This window comes from Uloborus diversus, chromosome 10 (genome assembly GCF_026930045.1).
Source record: "Uloborus diversus isolate 005 chromosome 10, Udiv.v.3.1, whole genome shotgun sequence".
In the NCBI taxonomy this organism is placed as follows: domain Eukaryota; kingdom Metazoa; phylum Arthropoda; class Arachnida; order Araneae; family Uloboridae; genus Uloborus; species Uloborus diversus.
In genome coordinates, this window is record NC_072740.1 from 104233214 (window position 1) to 104248941 (window position 15728).

A 15728-nucleotide genomic window follows, 5' to 3' on the forward strand; every position below is an offset into this window, starting at 1 on the left:
TTTCATCATTGACAGTGAGAAAACCAAAATGGATGCTCTATCTTAAACAAGTAAATTTAAAATGGGATCATAGATAAGGAAAGAAACCATTGAGGAAGGAGTAAATTACATTTTGGAAAAAAATGGGAAGGATATTAAATTTCACGACAAGTTATTAATATGGTCAAATAAAAAAGGAATTTAAAAATATGTATACATTAAAAGAAAGCACAAGTAGAAAAATAATTATAAAAACTACTGCAAAGAATCAAAGCTATCAAAATGTTTACAAGAAAGGAGACGTAAGGAAGCAAACAAACAATTCTTAAAAAATGAATGGCAGCAAAGTGGAAAATTGACGTTTCCAAAGAGAAAAAGTAAAAGTACTACAAGCTATGCATCACTTAGCCAAATTTTTCCATCTATAATCTCACTTCTTTTCCACCGATAAATGAACTCCTCGTAACCCCAAAATACGTACATATCTGCAATACTTATTGCGCTTTGTGTTTCTTCACTAAAAAAATTGATTGTGGAAGATTTCTTAAGACAATTTTGAATAAAACATTTTCTCAATTATCAGAAATAGGACATACCAAAATTTGATCATTATCACTGTTAACGTAGTGCACTAATAATAATTTGGCACTCTGATCAATTTCTTACAGCTTCTTCTTGAGAAAAACTAATGCTGCGAATCGTCGCGGATTGAGGCTCATCTCTTACTAACAAACGAGTTGCCGTCCTTGAGTTGTGAAGTCGGTTTGACCTGCAAAGAACTACATCGGTCATGGATTCGCGGAAATTCTCAGACATGAGGGCATAAAGAAATGGATTAATGGCTGAATTCATGTACAATATCAAAGTAGTTGTAATTGTCAATATAATTGAAGAGCTACTTGTTCCATCATATCCAGGAGACCAATTCTGCCAGAATTTTCTCGCATGGAAAGGCAGATTGCAAAATGCGAATGTTAACACTACTGTTACCAAGAGACGAATGACTTTCCTCCGAGATTTAAGAACATAATTTTTTGCTCCATGGCAAGTTCTAATCGGATGTAGTTCTCCATTTGAGTATTGACGACGTTTAAAGGTTAAGGTAAATTGACCATTGCGACCAATGGATTCAGAAGCTCGCATATCGTTTCCATTGACGCTAGTATTATGGCTGACATTCTCAAGGTCATAAGCACAGCAGTTAGTCACGGTATGCAAATTGTCAATATGGCTCAAAGAATGAGCGCGATTTCCGAGCGAAAATGTTGCTCTAGACGAATATGCAGTTGCACAGTTATGCCTCGAAACCTGATTGCTTCGCCACAGGCGCAAACATATTAGAAAGTACAAGACGGTCATTATAAGAAGAGGAATGAAAAAACACACAATAAAGTTTGTAATATCGTAGGTCTTGGTGTCGTAGAAAGATCTCTTTAAGACGCAAATAATTTCCGTGTTTCCATTATCTGAGGGCACTTCGATCGTTCCATACATTACTAGACGTGGGCTGCAGTAAGCTGCACTTGCGAGCCACACGCTAATGCAAACTTTGCGCAAACGCTTCAGAGTCATCAACTAAAATGAATAAAAAGACATCATAAAATTGTTAGTTCACTTTTAATTTGCATCTGAGTTCTATATTTGATGTGTACTTAACAGAAAAACAAATATCTTATCGTTTATTTCTGCAGAGTAATAATTCAAAATTTTAACATTAATGTATTATTACAAAATAATGTATCAGAATATAACACGATTTTGGTTTTAGTACTTTATCAAATGCTATCATTATAGTTCATAAAATTTATTACTTTAATATTTCGACCCTCATTAACCATGTTTTTATTTTGGGATATTCATATAAAAAGAGACTTGGTTCAAACATGATATCTTAGTGGATGTCCACAAATAATGTTACGTTTTGAAGTGGGGAGACGGTTGTTGAAATTTTGAGAGTTTGCGACAAGGGGGCAAGAGGGGTTACAGGAAATGTGACGTCACTCTTTTTTTTATAAGAGGTTGCTAAGGAAAAAATAGAGTAGCATATGAGAAGCCGGGGGGGGGGGGGGGAGGGAATGCGTAAAGTAAAGTGTGATGCACTTCGTGATTAAAGGAGGAGAGGGTCACAAATGCTGAATATATATAAAAGTGTGAAATCATTTATGGCCAGCCAGCCCCTTAGAAACTATAAGTTAAATTATCAGAAATCATTTTAACGTTACAAGGTGATTTTTCTCTCTAAATTTAACTTCAAAAAAAAAAAAAAAAACAGTTAAACGTGAATTGGACATTAGGTTAAATGTTATTGCTCCACACATAGTGCCAAAAGCTAGAGATTGCTATTTGCAATGCTTTAGTTGATGATGCTAATATTAAGAAAACCCCTTAATAAAATTTAACTAAACCATCCCATTCCTAAAAATATTACTCTAACAAGAGTTGAGGTTTGATAGCAAGAAGAAATCTTTTGTGATGATCTGTCTGCATGTTCTATTTAATATTTTGAAAACTGTAAAGAATTTCGTAATTAAGATTATCGTTTTAGTAGCACAGCTTATGCCTGTTCAAAAAAAATAAGGGGACAAATGTAGACAAATATTTTACAATATCTTTTTTTTTCCAAGTTTAGAAATATGTCTTTACAAACCTGTTTGCTGACCATGGGGTGGCAAATAGCAACATAGCGTTCGGCTGACATGACAATAAGAGTTATTATTGATGCAGTGCAGCTCAAACTGTGAACGAAGTGGTACATCTTGCAGAAGAAATCTCCAAAAGACCAGTGATTTGTAAGGTAAAACGATAAATTCTGGTACACGCAGAAGAGGCTCACGCACATATCAGCCACTGCCAGATTAGTCAAGAAAAAGTTAGTTATTGTCCTCATTCTCCGGTGCAATATGACAACCGTTATAACAAGAAGATTCCCTGCAAAGTAATGGAAATATAAATCGTACTTGAATATTCTTAGTTAATGTCATTAACCCTTAACTAGCTTAGAGGGGTGTTTCACCCCAGAGAAAGTTTAGGTTCTACAATGCTATTATTTTAATTTACTGCATGACGCTGTGAGTCCACATACCTTTTTTCATGCTAAAAATCAATAATCTGAGTGTAACAGAGTAAGGGGCTCATTTAAACTCTAATTCAACTGGATCGAATCTTTAAAGATCAATTGTATCTACCAACAGGGGCGTAGCTAAGGGGGGGGGGGTTTGGGGACAAACCCCCCCCCCGAAAAGTTAGTCCCAAAAAAAAAAAGAGAAAAAGAAGAGAGAAGAGAAAGAAAAAAAAAAGAAGAAAAGGAAAAAAATTCCAAGCGATTATACATACATATATATATATATATATATATATATATATATATATATATATATATATATATATATATATAAGAAGTAACCCCCCCCCCCCGAAAGTCGGGTCTAGCTACGCCACTGTCTACCAATAAAAAAGCAATAAATTTACTTTTCTCCACCAAGAAGGAAATTTCTCGTTACGTTACTGGTTGATAAAATTCGACGAAAAAAACGAAATAATTCTTGTTTATTTTTTTCCTAAGTAAACATTGGATGGGGTCGATTACTTTGCTATTTGGGTGTAAGATCCCTGGGCTGTACGAGTAATTGCCCATTTACTTTTATTCTATATGACGTAGTTAGTGTGTAATTTTGTCTTTAAATAATTTTATAATTGACTTTTAGGAATAATTTCGTATTTGAATACATAACTTTGATTTTTACACATATGACTTAAAATAGATAATTATGGCACTGACGATACTTTTTCACTTGTAGTGATACATAAAATATAAATAAATAATTTCAAAATCGTTGGATTTTTTAAACGTTAATTTATTAAATGGTGTAGGAGTGCACAAGTAATGTAATTTTGGGGTTGCAAAACCACCACCTTACTAATTACCTTACAAAAAATCAGATCATCAGTTAAGGGTTAGAATGGCTTTCATTATACTTGCTACTACATATTTAATTAAACTCATGTAGTAACTTATCACCCCAATGTTGCATGTTGAAAAAATATGCATAGTATTTAAGCATGGTCAAGTGAATAAGTTTGATACTTCTTACAGTATGCAGTGTGCAAAGCATTTTATTTGTTAATGCTCACATAGTTTAATCAGCAACTTTATTTTTTTAATCACAAAAATATTTCAGATTTAGTAAGAGTTCATATTGGGTAACATTTGATCAAAACATTTTGATAGAAATGCAAAACATTAATATTTATTCACTCCACAGTCGTCATAATTATTCAACATGCTTCTACGCTGCGTTAGCAAGCTACATTCCAAATGGCTGCTTCCAAATCAACGCGCCCGTAAGCGCGCGTAATTTAGTTCACGTTCTCGTACATCGCTTAGTATTTCATTTACGGATGTTTGCTTTATCCATGAATGCTTTAAACGCATCTGGAGAACATGTCCTTAAGATATTAATGATTTCATTTTTTTTAATTTGAATATATTGCCTTAATAGTGCCATCATTGTTTTCTGATTCCAAAATAACACGGACGAAATCGACTTGTTTTTCAGACTCGCAAACTTTGGTAGAAGTATCTATGAAGAGTCACACAGTTTTTTCTACAACTTAGATCAGCTCACTGTTTAGCGTCGGCCAGCGAAAGAACGAGTATCAACTGAATGTTCTCCTTCCAGATTAAAAAAAAATCACTTCGTTACATCGTTAGTTTTTGGGTTATTACGGTTGTCATCTTGTCAGATAAATTGATATAGTCTACTGTTCCGAAAATTGCATTAAGAGTACAGAATTTTTAAAGAACTGTTTCATCCAATTTTACATTTTTGTGGCTTTTTATTACTCTCAGATTCTGTCGTAGTTAGTTTAGAGGCATTAAGATCGCTACATAGATGCATACTCACATGGTGACTGTAGTTAACAAGCGAATTGCTCTTTATCCATGATGATTTTTAAAAGCTTATTTGAGTTATTGAATTATTACCTCTGCAACAGAAAATACTTACCGAAGAAGCAACAGCAGAATACCAGCGTGTAAGAGATCACTAGACTCACTCTTGTGTCCCATCTGTTGAATATGTAATAATCTCTGTTCTGGGTGGCATTGATAAATGTACTGTTTGGGCAAGCTCTGCTTTCGTTATCAAAAATAAATGTTATATTTTCAATAGCATAGTCTTCTCCATGTTCTTCCATTTTAACCTACAAATAAGTAAAAAAATCGTAATTACTAAAGAAGATGCTTTTAGAAAGCCTTTAACAAATGAGCGTTCAATTAAAAAATTATTTCATTATTTTTGTTAAATCAAAGAAGAAGTTGATTGTCTTTTACAAACGTTTAAAACAGGTAAATGCAACTTCCGCTTCAAAAGAAAAAATGTAAACATGTCGGTTTCTACCGTATTTATTGACTGCCGGGGCGAGATTGTGAGACGTGAACTTAATGACTAGTCTAAATATTATGATACGTTTATTGTGTCCTTGGAACAAGTGTCTCGGATTCCAGGCAAGTTCTGCTATAAATCTGTTCATTTATTGTACTTCTCGGAAAGCGGTCATGACTGAAATAGTGTTTTTTTAGTCAGAAAATTGTATTTTTTTATCAAAAGAGGAAACCTGCAAACTTAGTAATGTAGAGTCATAGAAAAAAAGAAGCAATCTTAATTATTCGGCTTTTACAAGCAAAATATATAAGGTTTTTTCAGAAGGGGTTTTGTCCTCAGTTTATTTACGGCCATTCTGGATTGATCGAGCCTCAATTTACGACGAAATACAGTCTCTGGAAATTGTAGCTCGAAGATATTGCTTACTATTCCGTCTTAGCTTCAGTCATACTTGCTTTAGGAGCTTTCCAGCAAAATCAGCTCGGTGCGAAGCTATAACTGTCTACATTTTACCAAAGTTCCTAGTTATTTCAGAAATATGAAAGGCTTTGAGCGAGAAGGTTTCTTAATTTTTCACAAAGTTTCCAGATTGATTTCAGGAAGGTTACTAACTTTTACCAGGAAACTTTTCTAGTTTTTTCCAGATATGTTATTCGCATTCACTACAAAAAATACAAACCGTTGCTGATCATTTCTGTGGAACGTTGCAGGATTTCGCAGGTTTTCACCTATATCCCCGTAAAATCGAGTATCTTTGAAAAAAGATTGCTGAATTGCTTCAAGTTACACGAATGCAGACTCTTAACTCGTGTGAAAATTATTTCTGTCTACCAGTTTAAAGACATACTGAGTGTATTTATTAAGTGTATCGTCTTTACTTGAACGGCTGCCCGTCCAGATTGAATAAGCTCCCAATGAGAGCGAATAAGTCTTCGGATTGCTGCAGCTTTGCAAGACAAGAAGTGCAAGAGAGATGCTCGGTTCTTGCTTGCAACTCTTCCATACCGCCTTGGCTTCTGGAGCTTCCTTAGTAACGCCGGAAAGTTCGAATCAAATATATTAAGCTTACTGAACGTTCGTAGAAAACCCTAAACTAATTTTAATTGATGAGATTTTTATATTCTTCAGAAAGATTCAAAGCTAATTTTAGAAAGGTTACTGTTTTTTAGCGGAACATTTTCCCGGTTTTTGCAAAATATGTCACCGGTAGAAATTGGGCACATCAGCTGCCCATTAGTTTCCAAGATCGTTTCTGAATCATTTCACAGTATTTAGGCACATTAACTACCTTTTCAGTACCTGTGGAACCTTGGAACAGCTTACCGGAAGAGGTGGTAATGAGCAAGGGAGTAGATAGTTTCAAGAGGGCCATTTGATCTTCACTGGGGATTGTAAATTGACTAGGACCAGTCTAGCTGGGCCCAGAGCCTGTTGCAATTGTCACTTTGTATTTGTATTTGTATACCTTTTTACAGTGAACATATAAATAGGAGCGGCAGCTCTACCAGCAAAATTACGGAAGACAGCTACCAACAAGGGCCGATATCAATCCTTATGAACAAAATCAGTCGAAATGGTAAAGTAGCGGATGAAAACTAGTCCAGCCTAGTTGTGTCCGCCAATTTGAGAGTCTTTTTAAAATGTGTTTACAAGAGTAGCCTTGTACTGCCCCTTGTTAGTGGTTGTTTTCTATTTTTTTTCTTTTTTTTTTGCTGGAACAGCTGACGCACCTTTTGGTATGTTTTACTATTGTGTTTTTAGAAAACAATGGCCATTATTTCTTCTAACTTCCACAAACACCTGTGAAAAAAATCAATACCATTACTGTTTTCACATAAATCGGTAGATGTGCTGTGATCACCCTGTATACTCATTAACATTATACAAATCTAAACTAAGTTTCAAAGGTTGATTCGGTAACTTTGTGACAAATGAAGATTCTCATTACGTCCGTGATTTGCAATTTTTGAGTAAAAAATCGGCCGATCCCAATTAAGAGGACTTTTTGTGGGAATGAACAATGCAACTGAAGAGAGAGATAGAGAGAGAGAGAGAGAGAGAATAAATATAGTAGCAGATACCTAAAAAATGTAAAAGCAAATTTTTCAGTTTTAAATTATGATACTCTCATTTATGAAAATAATTCGTTCACAAGAAACTTATCGGGTAGCAGGTAATTGGGGTTTACCATTTTTGCAATAGAACGATCAAAGAAAAGTTGAACGTGAAAGCCCTATACCGTATTTTTGACGCAGGGAAATTATACAGCATAAATCCACTCAAACAAATATTTTTTTTCAAGAGAGATTAATGCAAATTAGAAAAGTTAGCTATAAGTATTTAAACTGTGAAGACTAAAATGATTGATATATTCTTATCAAAGCTTGGCATTTCGATTTTTTAAATATATTTTTTATGCTTTAAATCGTAAGTGAAGTTTTAATGGTTGAACTTTCTTATGCATGTACTTTACTTGTTCTCGGTGGTAAAATAAGTATTTACAGCAGAGCATTAGTACTTAGTTCCTTCTTTCTAAATTTCAATAGAAAGTAAAAACTACCGCACTGTCACTAAATGCAGAGGGGCTACTTTGTTACAGTTACTATTATTTATAACTGGATGATACTTTAATACTTAATTTGTGCTTACATGGTAATACACAACTGAAGAGTGTAGCTACACATAGCATCAGATTTAAAATAATGTTTTACCCAGTTAAAACTTTAAAAAAAGAAGGGGGGCGGCACAAACTAGCCCCCGCCTATTTTAAATGATTTAAGAAGTATATAAATATATATTAAATAATTAATTAAATAGCCAGAACTCTGACCACTGGTGTGTAAAACGAATATTGCTTAGAATTTTTAGAATTGGAGTCAGTGTCATTGTGTCTAGACATATACAACAATGTTCTACAATAGTGTAATTTCTGGTTTACACAGCAGTAAGCAACAATATGTTAAGAAATGCAAGCAATGTCTAAAAAACAATGTTTTCTGTTCTTTAACGAATCACTTTAATCGATTTCTAATTTCAAATAAAATTAAAAAGCAATTCTTGTTCTTAAAGAAAAATGTAAAGACTGCATATTTAAGATTTTTTTACCATGTAATTTGTGAGTTTTCACATTTGAACTAGTTCTTACATTGAGCAGTTCTAACTTTGTTGAAAGAAAATTCAATCAGCAATAAGTTGTTCCATTTAAGTTTTGTGAATAGCATTTTAACTTCCTCCCTGAATTCTTATTGGAAGTGTAACCATGGTAATGCATACCATAGTCGTTTGCCGAAACGTAATAAATTAGATGATGCAATTGCTTAATTATGTTATCAATTTGAATTTTCTCTCAGTAATTTAATTAGTTTTCAACCGTTTGTCATGGAAATTGAAAGAAATGACTTTTAATTTTGACCTAGAAGAAATATAGATATATTAAACTGAAAAAGATAAGAACATCATATAATTTCTTTTATTCAACTACTTTAGAAGTTGTGTGCTTTCCTTACCGTGTTTTCAATATTCTTAAGGACATTCAAAAATACTCATTCAAAATCCTACTTTATTTTCATTAGATTAAATATTTGTATCCTTTTGTGACTTTAAAGATTCAAAAAATATTGTGGCAGATCGATACAGTGTATCTTACAAACTCCTCTCATTTGTGTACTCTTTGGTAGAAGGATGTTCAAATAAAATTATAATGAACATTTAAAGTTAGTGAAACCAAATCTTGAATTAAGCAATAGCTATATGTGAAGCACACTTGCAAACTCTCCTTGTAAATCGTTTCCTGAATTGCTACAAGTTGCAAGGATGCAACTTATTTTTACTGGTGTGAAAAATATCTTTAGCTACCGGTTTAAAGATTGACTGAGATTGTTTACTAAGTAACATATCGGCTTAACTCAATTGGGACCCGCTCAAGTTGACGAAGCTAGCAGTTAGGACGAAAAAGTCTCTGGATAACTAACTGCAGTGAGGCGAGGAAGGTAACAGGCATTTCTGGCCTTAACTTTGGGGGTTGTTGCGTTTGGAGCTGTATTAGTTCTACTCAGGTTTCTAATTAATTACACAAAATCAACCGAATTTCTTTGGGGTTCCAAATTCATCAGAAAGATTCAAGGATGATTTCAGGAAGGCAAAAACCATTAACGTTTAGCGGAAAAAGTTAATGGTTTTTGCAAGATATGTTACTGACAGAAATTGGGCACATTAGCTGCCTATTGTTTTCCTGAAACGTTTATGAACCGTTTTACAGTGTAAGAACAATTAAAGCAGTTAATTTTTTACTGCGCATGCGTGAAAGAAAGTATTTTCTAAATTTCATAATTTCGTATTTTTATACAAAATTCAGTTTAGTATCATGGTTATTTAAATGAGCTGTAGTTTTTTGATCCTCGGAAAAAGTAGAAGCACGTAAGGGATTTACCACGAATCTTCTGTTTTTTTTTCTTCACAAAACACTGCTTAGTAACACTTAAAATTTGCAAGATATTACAGCGAATTTGTGACCAAACCATTAATATTCAAGGCTTTTCCGAGACACATTGAAATACAACTTATTGAATTACTAATATATTTTTCTTTTTGTATGATTTTCAAATGGAATTTATTTAAGTAATTGTCACACATACTTGACTTCGGCATTAAAAAAAAAAAAATACAAATTAGTGTTTTTCGCAAATGCTCAGATGAGAAAATGACCCTTTTGCCGTTCATATTTTAAACACTTCAATTTCATAATTACTTACAGCGATTCTTAAAACGCTCTATGGTTTTCAAAACCTAATGAAGTAACTGATTGTATTTTCAACCTAGTTGCTAAAACTATTTTTTACAACAGACATAAGTCGGCATAAAAAATACTTGTCGTGATTCTGATTATGTTCGGTAAAAATACTTGGTTTCATAGGAAACTGATGAAAACGCGCGAAATTATGGCGCGTTGCCCGCAGATAATGAGAGTGCCGGAAATTTCTTACAACTAAAGACGTTAAAATTTAAAATGATCAAAATTTTTTTTACTAAAATAGGAAGAAAACTCATAATAACTGTACAATAACTTTGGATTTAAAAGCATTCAAAATATGCTAACATGTATTTTGCAAATCAGTCTTGTTTAATCATAGGTAGATAATGGTTTCTTCAAGCATTATTACTCAGTAACTTTCTTTACTTTATTAAATTTCTTCGCATATTTTAGCATTTCATTTTAACTCGTGTAAATGATTTCATTAGGCGCAGATAAAAAATATGTTATTCTGTGTTTAAATATCTTATTTCAGTGCATTATATTTAAACACTCGCATAAACATTTTAATGTATTCAGCAGAATATTACTTAAAAAAATAAAGAACAAATTTTGACTTGAATGATACTAATATCTACGTTGACACACACAATTGGTCAGGTTTGAGTACACAATTAAATTTTTCCACTTTCAAGCACATTTTCATTTCAAATTATTTTTGTCATCTAATTCTTTTAATAAAAAAATAAACCTACAGTTATTTTCCTCTTAAGAAAAGCGTTTATGAGAATCATTTGCAAACACTATTCTTAAAATTACAAATATTTCGCTTTATCAAAGCGGACAGTTGAGACAGACAAATAAGAAGCGAACGCATCGTTTTTAATACCAAATACATATACTGCTAATTAAATTTACTTTCATCACAATCGATGCAGAAAAATACAAAGCAACTCCTTTCTGCAATTCTCACCCAAACAAAAGTTCCTTTCTTGCGAAATATCATTTAATGAAACATTACTAAATCAAAAGAAAGCGATTTGAAACGTGATTGTCTACCACACGTGTCCAAAGAAAAGAAAAATGCCTGCAGGCATGGATTATTGAGCGACTCCAGGTTTTTGCAAGACTTTCTTTCGTCTGAGAATTTATGGCGATTACGAATGTAAACTAGTTTTCGAAAATAAGGTTCTTTCAAAGTTTTTGTAAATTTGCTATGCGGTATAAAATAAAGTCGAACTTATTCGCGCTGAAAAACGAAGCTACATAACAACTTGTCACTGAAGTAAAAATTGAGAAATGTAAAGCAATATATTTTTAAAGGCTACATGGATTATTTTCTTCTGCGCATTCGGTTTTCGCAGCTGATAGAAAGTTACTAATAAGCGTTTACAGTGTATAAGCAATAATTAGTGGTTATTGCACTGTATGTTCTAAAGGGTTATTTTGTCTGAAGAAGCACCAAGATATACACTAATGTTTGGAAAAAAAAAAAAAAACTGGTGCATGACTAAATTAGCTTGATTTTTTACTTACCTTTTTGCGGATAACACATTTATTTCCTCTACTGATCTGAAAGTTCTTCAACATTTGTAAAATGTTCAATGTCATCGCATGCAAAAAATATATTCTTACATGTTCATAAAATACTAAATACGCGTCAGATCACTTACCAAATAGGTTTAGGTAAACATTTTTCGTACATGCCATTTACTAACGTAGTTATACAGAGTCTGCTCTAGAATACATCAAAACTTTTAGTTAATCTATGTAGTCATAGAAAAAACAAACAAACAAAACACTCTTAATTATTCAGCTATTATGTTGTTGTTGTTGCCGTGTGCGTAATTAACTACTTTGGAAAGATTGGTGTCCTTGCCTCGAAAAGTCAGACTTTTTATTAATAGATGAGACAAAACAAGAAAGATTGACGGCAGATAGAGAGGAAATAACACCCATGGCACCGGCAGGAAACGAACCCGCGACCTCTGGCATATGAAGCGAAGCTTCTACCATAGAGCCACGGAGGTCCCATTCAGCTATGATACGGGCTAAGAAAGAAAGAAAGGTGTCATCCGACATGGTGTTGAAGAAAGTATGCTTGGAAGAGCTTTGAATAAAAATACGTATTTTTGAACATTTTAAAACATTTACTAGCTATACATATTGCAGCATATTTTTTTTGAACTGCTATAAGTGTAAAGCACAGACTAAATGCAACGCACATTAAATTTATTGCGACGCATATAGGGATTACTCACTTGACATTCAGAAGACAGCATAAAGGTAAAAAATGTAATTTTTTAAAGGAATAGAAGAATGGAATTTATAAGATAACCTTTTGCATTGTTATCATTTAGTGCTTAGACATACGTATGTAAGCACTTTTCAAATTTGCTCCTAAACTTATCTATTGAAACCTCTTCTAATATTTTCGTGACAAACTAAGAATATGTTTAATTACAATATTATGACCTAAAATTCGTGATTACTTGTCTTTCTTTTTTTATCATTTGTCCCTATATTATGACTGTAATTTTATACTTTAACGACACTTCCAGATCTTGATTTCATTGTTTATTCAAATCATTCCAGATAAGATTACAGAATTTCTCACAATTTTATTTACAAATGAATTTAGCAATTTTAATTTGTAAACCTCCTCCCCAGAGCCTCAGCTCTAAAACCGTACCAGGTAGCGTGAAGTGCAGGAATGTTCTCCTGGAATGTTCTTATTTTCTTCTATGTTCTTAGCAATTACTGTTATTAACAAGGTCCTTATGTCGGACATCTGTGTCGTCAGGTTTCCGTTTAGGCAAATTCAACAAGGAGGTTGTCAGGTAGCAATCAAAAGCGCAAAATGATACTTTTTTCTTTCATTATTACACTACTGTATGGTTTCATGGTAAGATGCTAATTACGGAAAGAAATTAAATAAATGTTACTCACCTATTGCTCTTGCCCAAACTGTCGCCTTGAATAGTTCTTTCTGAAAATTTATGAATGAACTGTGCCTCTAAAGAAGGATAAACTTGTTTATCGTTAACTGAAAAAAGATAAATATAAATCAAACGCTGTGTTACGTTACCTTGTCTAGTCAATCTCATATAAATAGAATTTCAGCATATCCGTATATTTTGAGTTGAAAACCATTCAATTATACACTGTAAAAAAATCCGAAACGTCACTGAAGATGTCCGTGGAACGTCTCGAGATTTCATAGGTTTTCATTCACTTCCTGTGAAAGTAGTATACTTGTCAAAAAATCTCTTAAATTGCTACCTTAGAGCAGGAATTAAAATGGAGGGAGCAAGACCAATCATTAGCTTAACAAAAGCTGACCCAAAGACCCCAAGTCGCGAGACTCAACAACGACGAATGGTTGGCACGTAACAAGCGAAAGAAACCTAATTTCTTTCAACGTTTTGCCGTAAAATCCATCACGTGGCTTGAGTTCTTGGCTTCACGAATGAAAGTCTTCACTTCCTCCATTTTATCTCTTCTCAATGATTGCTACAAGTTGCACAAATGCACACTATCACTATTGTGAAACATAATTTTAGCTCCTAGTATAAAGATTAACTGAGCGCATGTATTAAGCAAGAATTACAGGCGAGTTAGACGTGTGGTACTTACATGCGGCTCTGTCCTAGCAATAGTATTTTTTTCAATAATGCTAATTGGGCCTTCTTGGTAAAAAATGAAGGGAGCCAAGCTAACAAAAGGAGCTTAAGTTTTCTCTGAAGGTCACAGAATAAGGGACACGACTGTCGTTAACAGGGGAGATTTTGAAATTCTTCAGAAATATTCCATGAGAATTTTAAGAAGGTAACTGAATTTTAGTGAAAAATATCCCCTCCCCCCTCCGCCTTTTTTTTCTTTGCAACAAATGTTACTAGCAGATATTGGGATATTTAGCTGTTCATTATTTTCTAAGAATGTTTCTGAATTGTTTCTTCAATGTATAGAAAAATAACTGTATATGGGGTATTATATGTTCTTCTAGCTCACAAGTAATAGGTTTCAGGAAAAATAAATAGTATTGACCATTTCAGGATAAAAGTTTAAACCAAGAATATTAGCTATAAATTTTCATTAAAGTGAAAAAAAAAAAAAAAAAAAAAAAAACACTTGGGAAATGTTCACAAGGAAAGCGTCTGATTATGAAGTAATCTTAAAAGATAAAAATAAACAAATAAAAACAAATATAAAGAACCACTCCTAATTATTCTGCTATTATATGTAAGGGCGGCCCGAAAAACACTTTTTTTATTTCGATGATGGGTAGTGTGGAAAACGTGCCATTGGAGGAGCAAAGTGCACTTTTAAAAAAGAATAATGTATGATGGATGCCACCTTTCTCCTTTTCCTAGGCCGTATACAAACTGAATAATTAAGAGTGTCTCGTTTTTTTCCCCATCACTGCACAAGATTTTCCACCTCATTACCATCATCATGGACTTCAAGTTTCGGATACGCGCTTGTTCCCCTTACCTAAATAAATTAGTTCTTTATATATATATTTCAATGAAAATCGTCAATATTGCATCGTAAAAAAATGGTAAAAGAAATTTAAACGACATTTTCATATCCTTGTTTTCCTTGAGTTGTAATCTTCTCTAAAGGAAACGAAATTTATATATTTACACTAGCTGACCCAGCCACGCGTTGCTGTGGCGAGGTAGTTGGATTAAATATTCTTTTGCTCAATATTTTGATAGAATCTAATTAATATTTTTAGTAAAGCTGAAAATGGTCTAGCCAATTTTAAAACATATCATATGAGATTGATAATTGGCGTGTTAGGCTGAATTAAGTACTTATTGAGTTTAGTAAGTACTAACTAAATTTTCAATGGCAAAAGAACTATACTTACGCTTAGTAAATTTTGCAAGTATGTCTTCCGTTATAAATCAAAGCAAAATAACTTGAAAGTGATAGTAAATATCGAAACTGATTGTAAAATATCGGAACATAGAAATTAAGCATAAACCAACATGCACGTTTAGAATGTTTACTGCATTTTATTTATCTCAGATATCTCTACAGTTTGTAATCAATAACTTCTTTACAAAATACATTAACTAAATTAAAGACACATAAAAATTAAATTTATAAATGAGATAGATAACATTGACTTCGATCTATTGTTTATATTATTTGAAAACTTAAAATTATCTAAGCACTAAGTTGTGCACAATATTCTTGTTTAACCTATGTTTTGCTAACACGAATAGGTATGATAACTTTTCCACGTGTGAGAAAGCGATAGATAGTTTCCCATGAGAGAAACATGTATGTTTCAAGTCCAAACCGAAGGTAGACATTGTTTGGTCTTGAGATCTATTTATGGTCTTTTCAAAAGCTGAACAAATCGGAAATTGAAGCCTTCGAAATGTGTTATAAAATTATGACGCTGTAAATGGATTACGTGGCAACACAAAAATTTCTCCTTTAAACTTTTCCGTCAAAATTGTTGAAATTTTGATGAAAAAACGTGTACCGTTGCATAATCTAGGTGGGTTTAAACTGTGAAAAAGAATAATTGGTAAACGAAATTTCAACCGGAAATCGTCTTGTGGCATTCCTGGTATATCCAGAGATTTTAAAAAATC

At 33.0% G+C, this 15728-nt stretch overlaps 1 protein-coding gene across 1 annotated transcript; it reads right to left on the minus strand.

The window, feature by feature from the left end:
• Nucleotides 1-633: 633 nt before the first annotated feature.
• LOC129231118 (trissin receptor-like) lies at nt 634-11724 on the minus strand. The gene is given in 5 exon segments (XM_054865365.1): nt 634-1046; nt 1176-1554; nt 2627-2907; nt 4986-5181; nt 11650-11724. Coding segments are annotated over 5 exon segments (1344 nt in total).
• Nucleotides 11725-15728: the final 4004 nt, after the last annotated feature.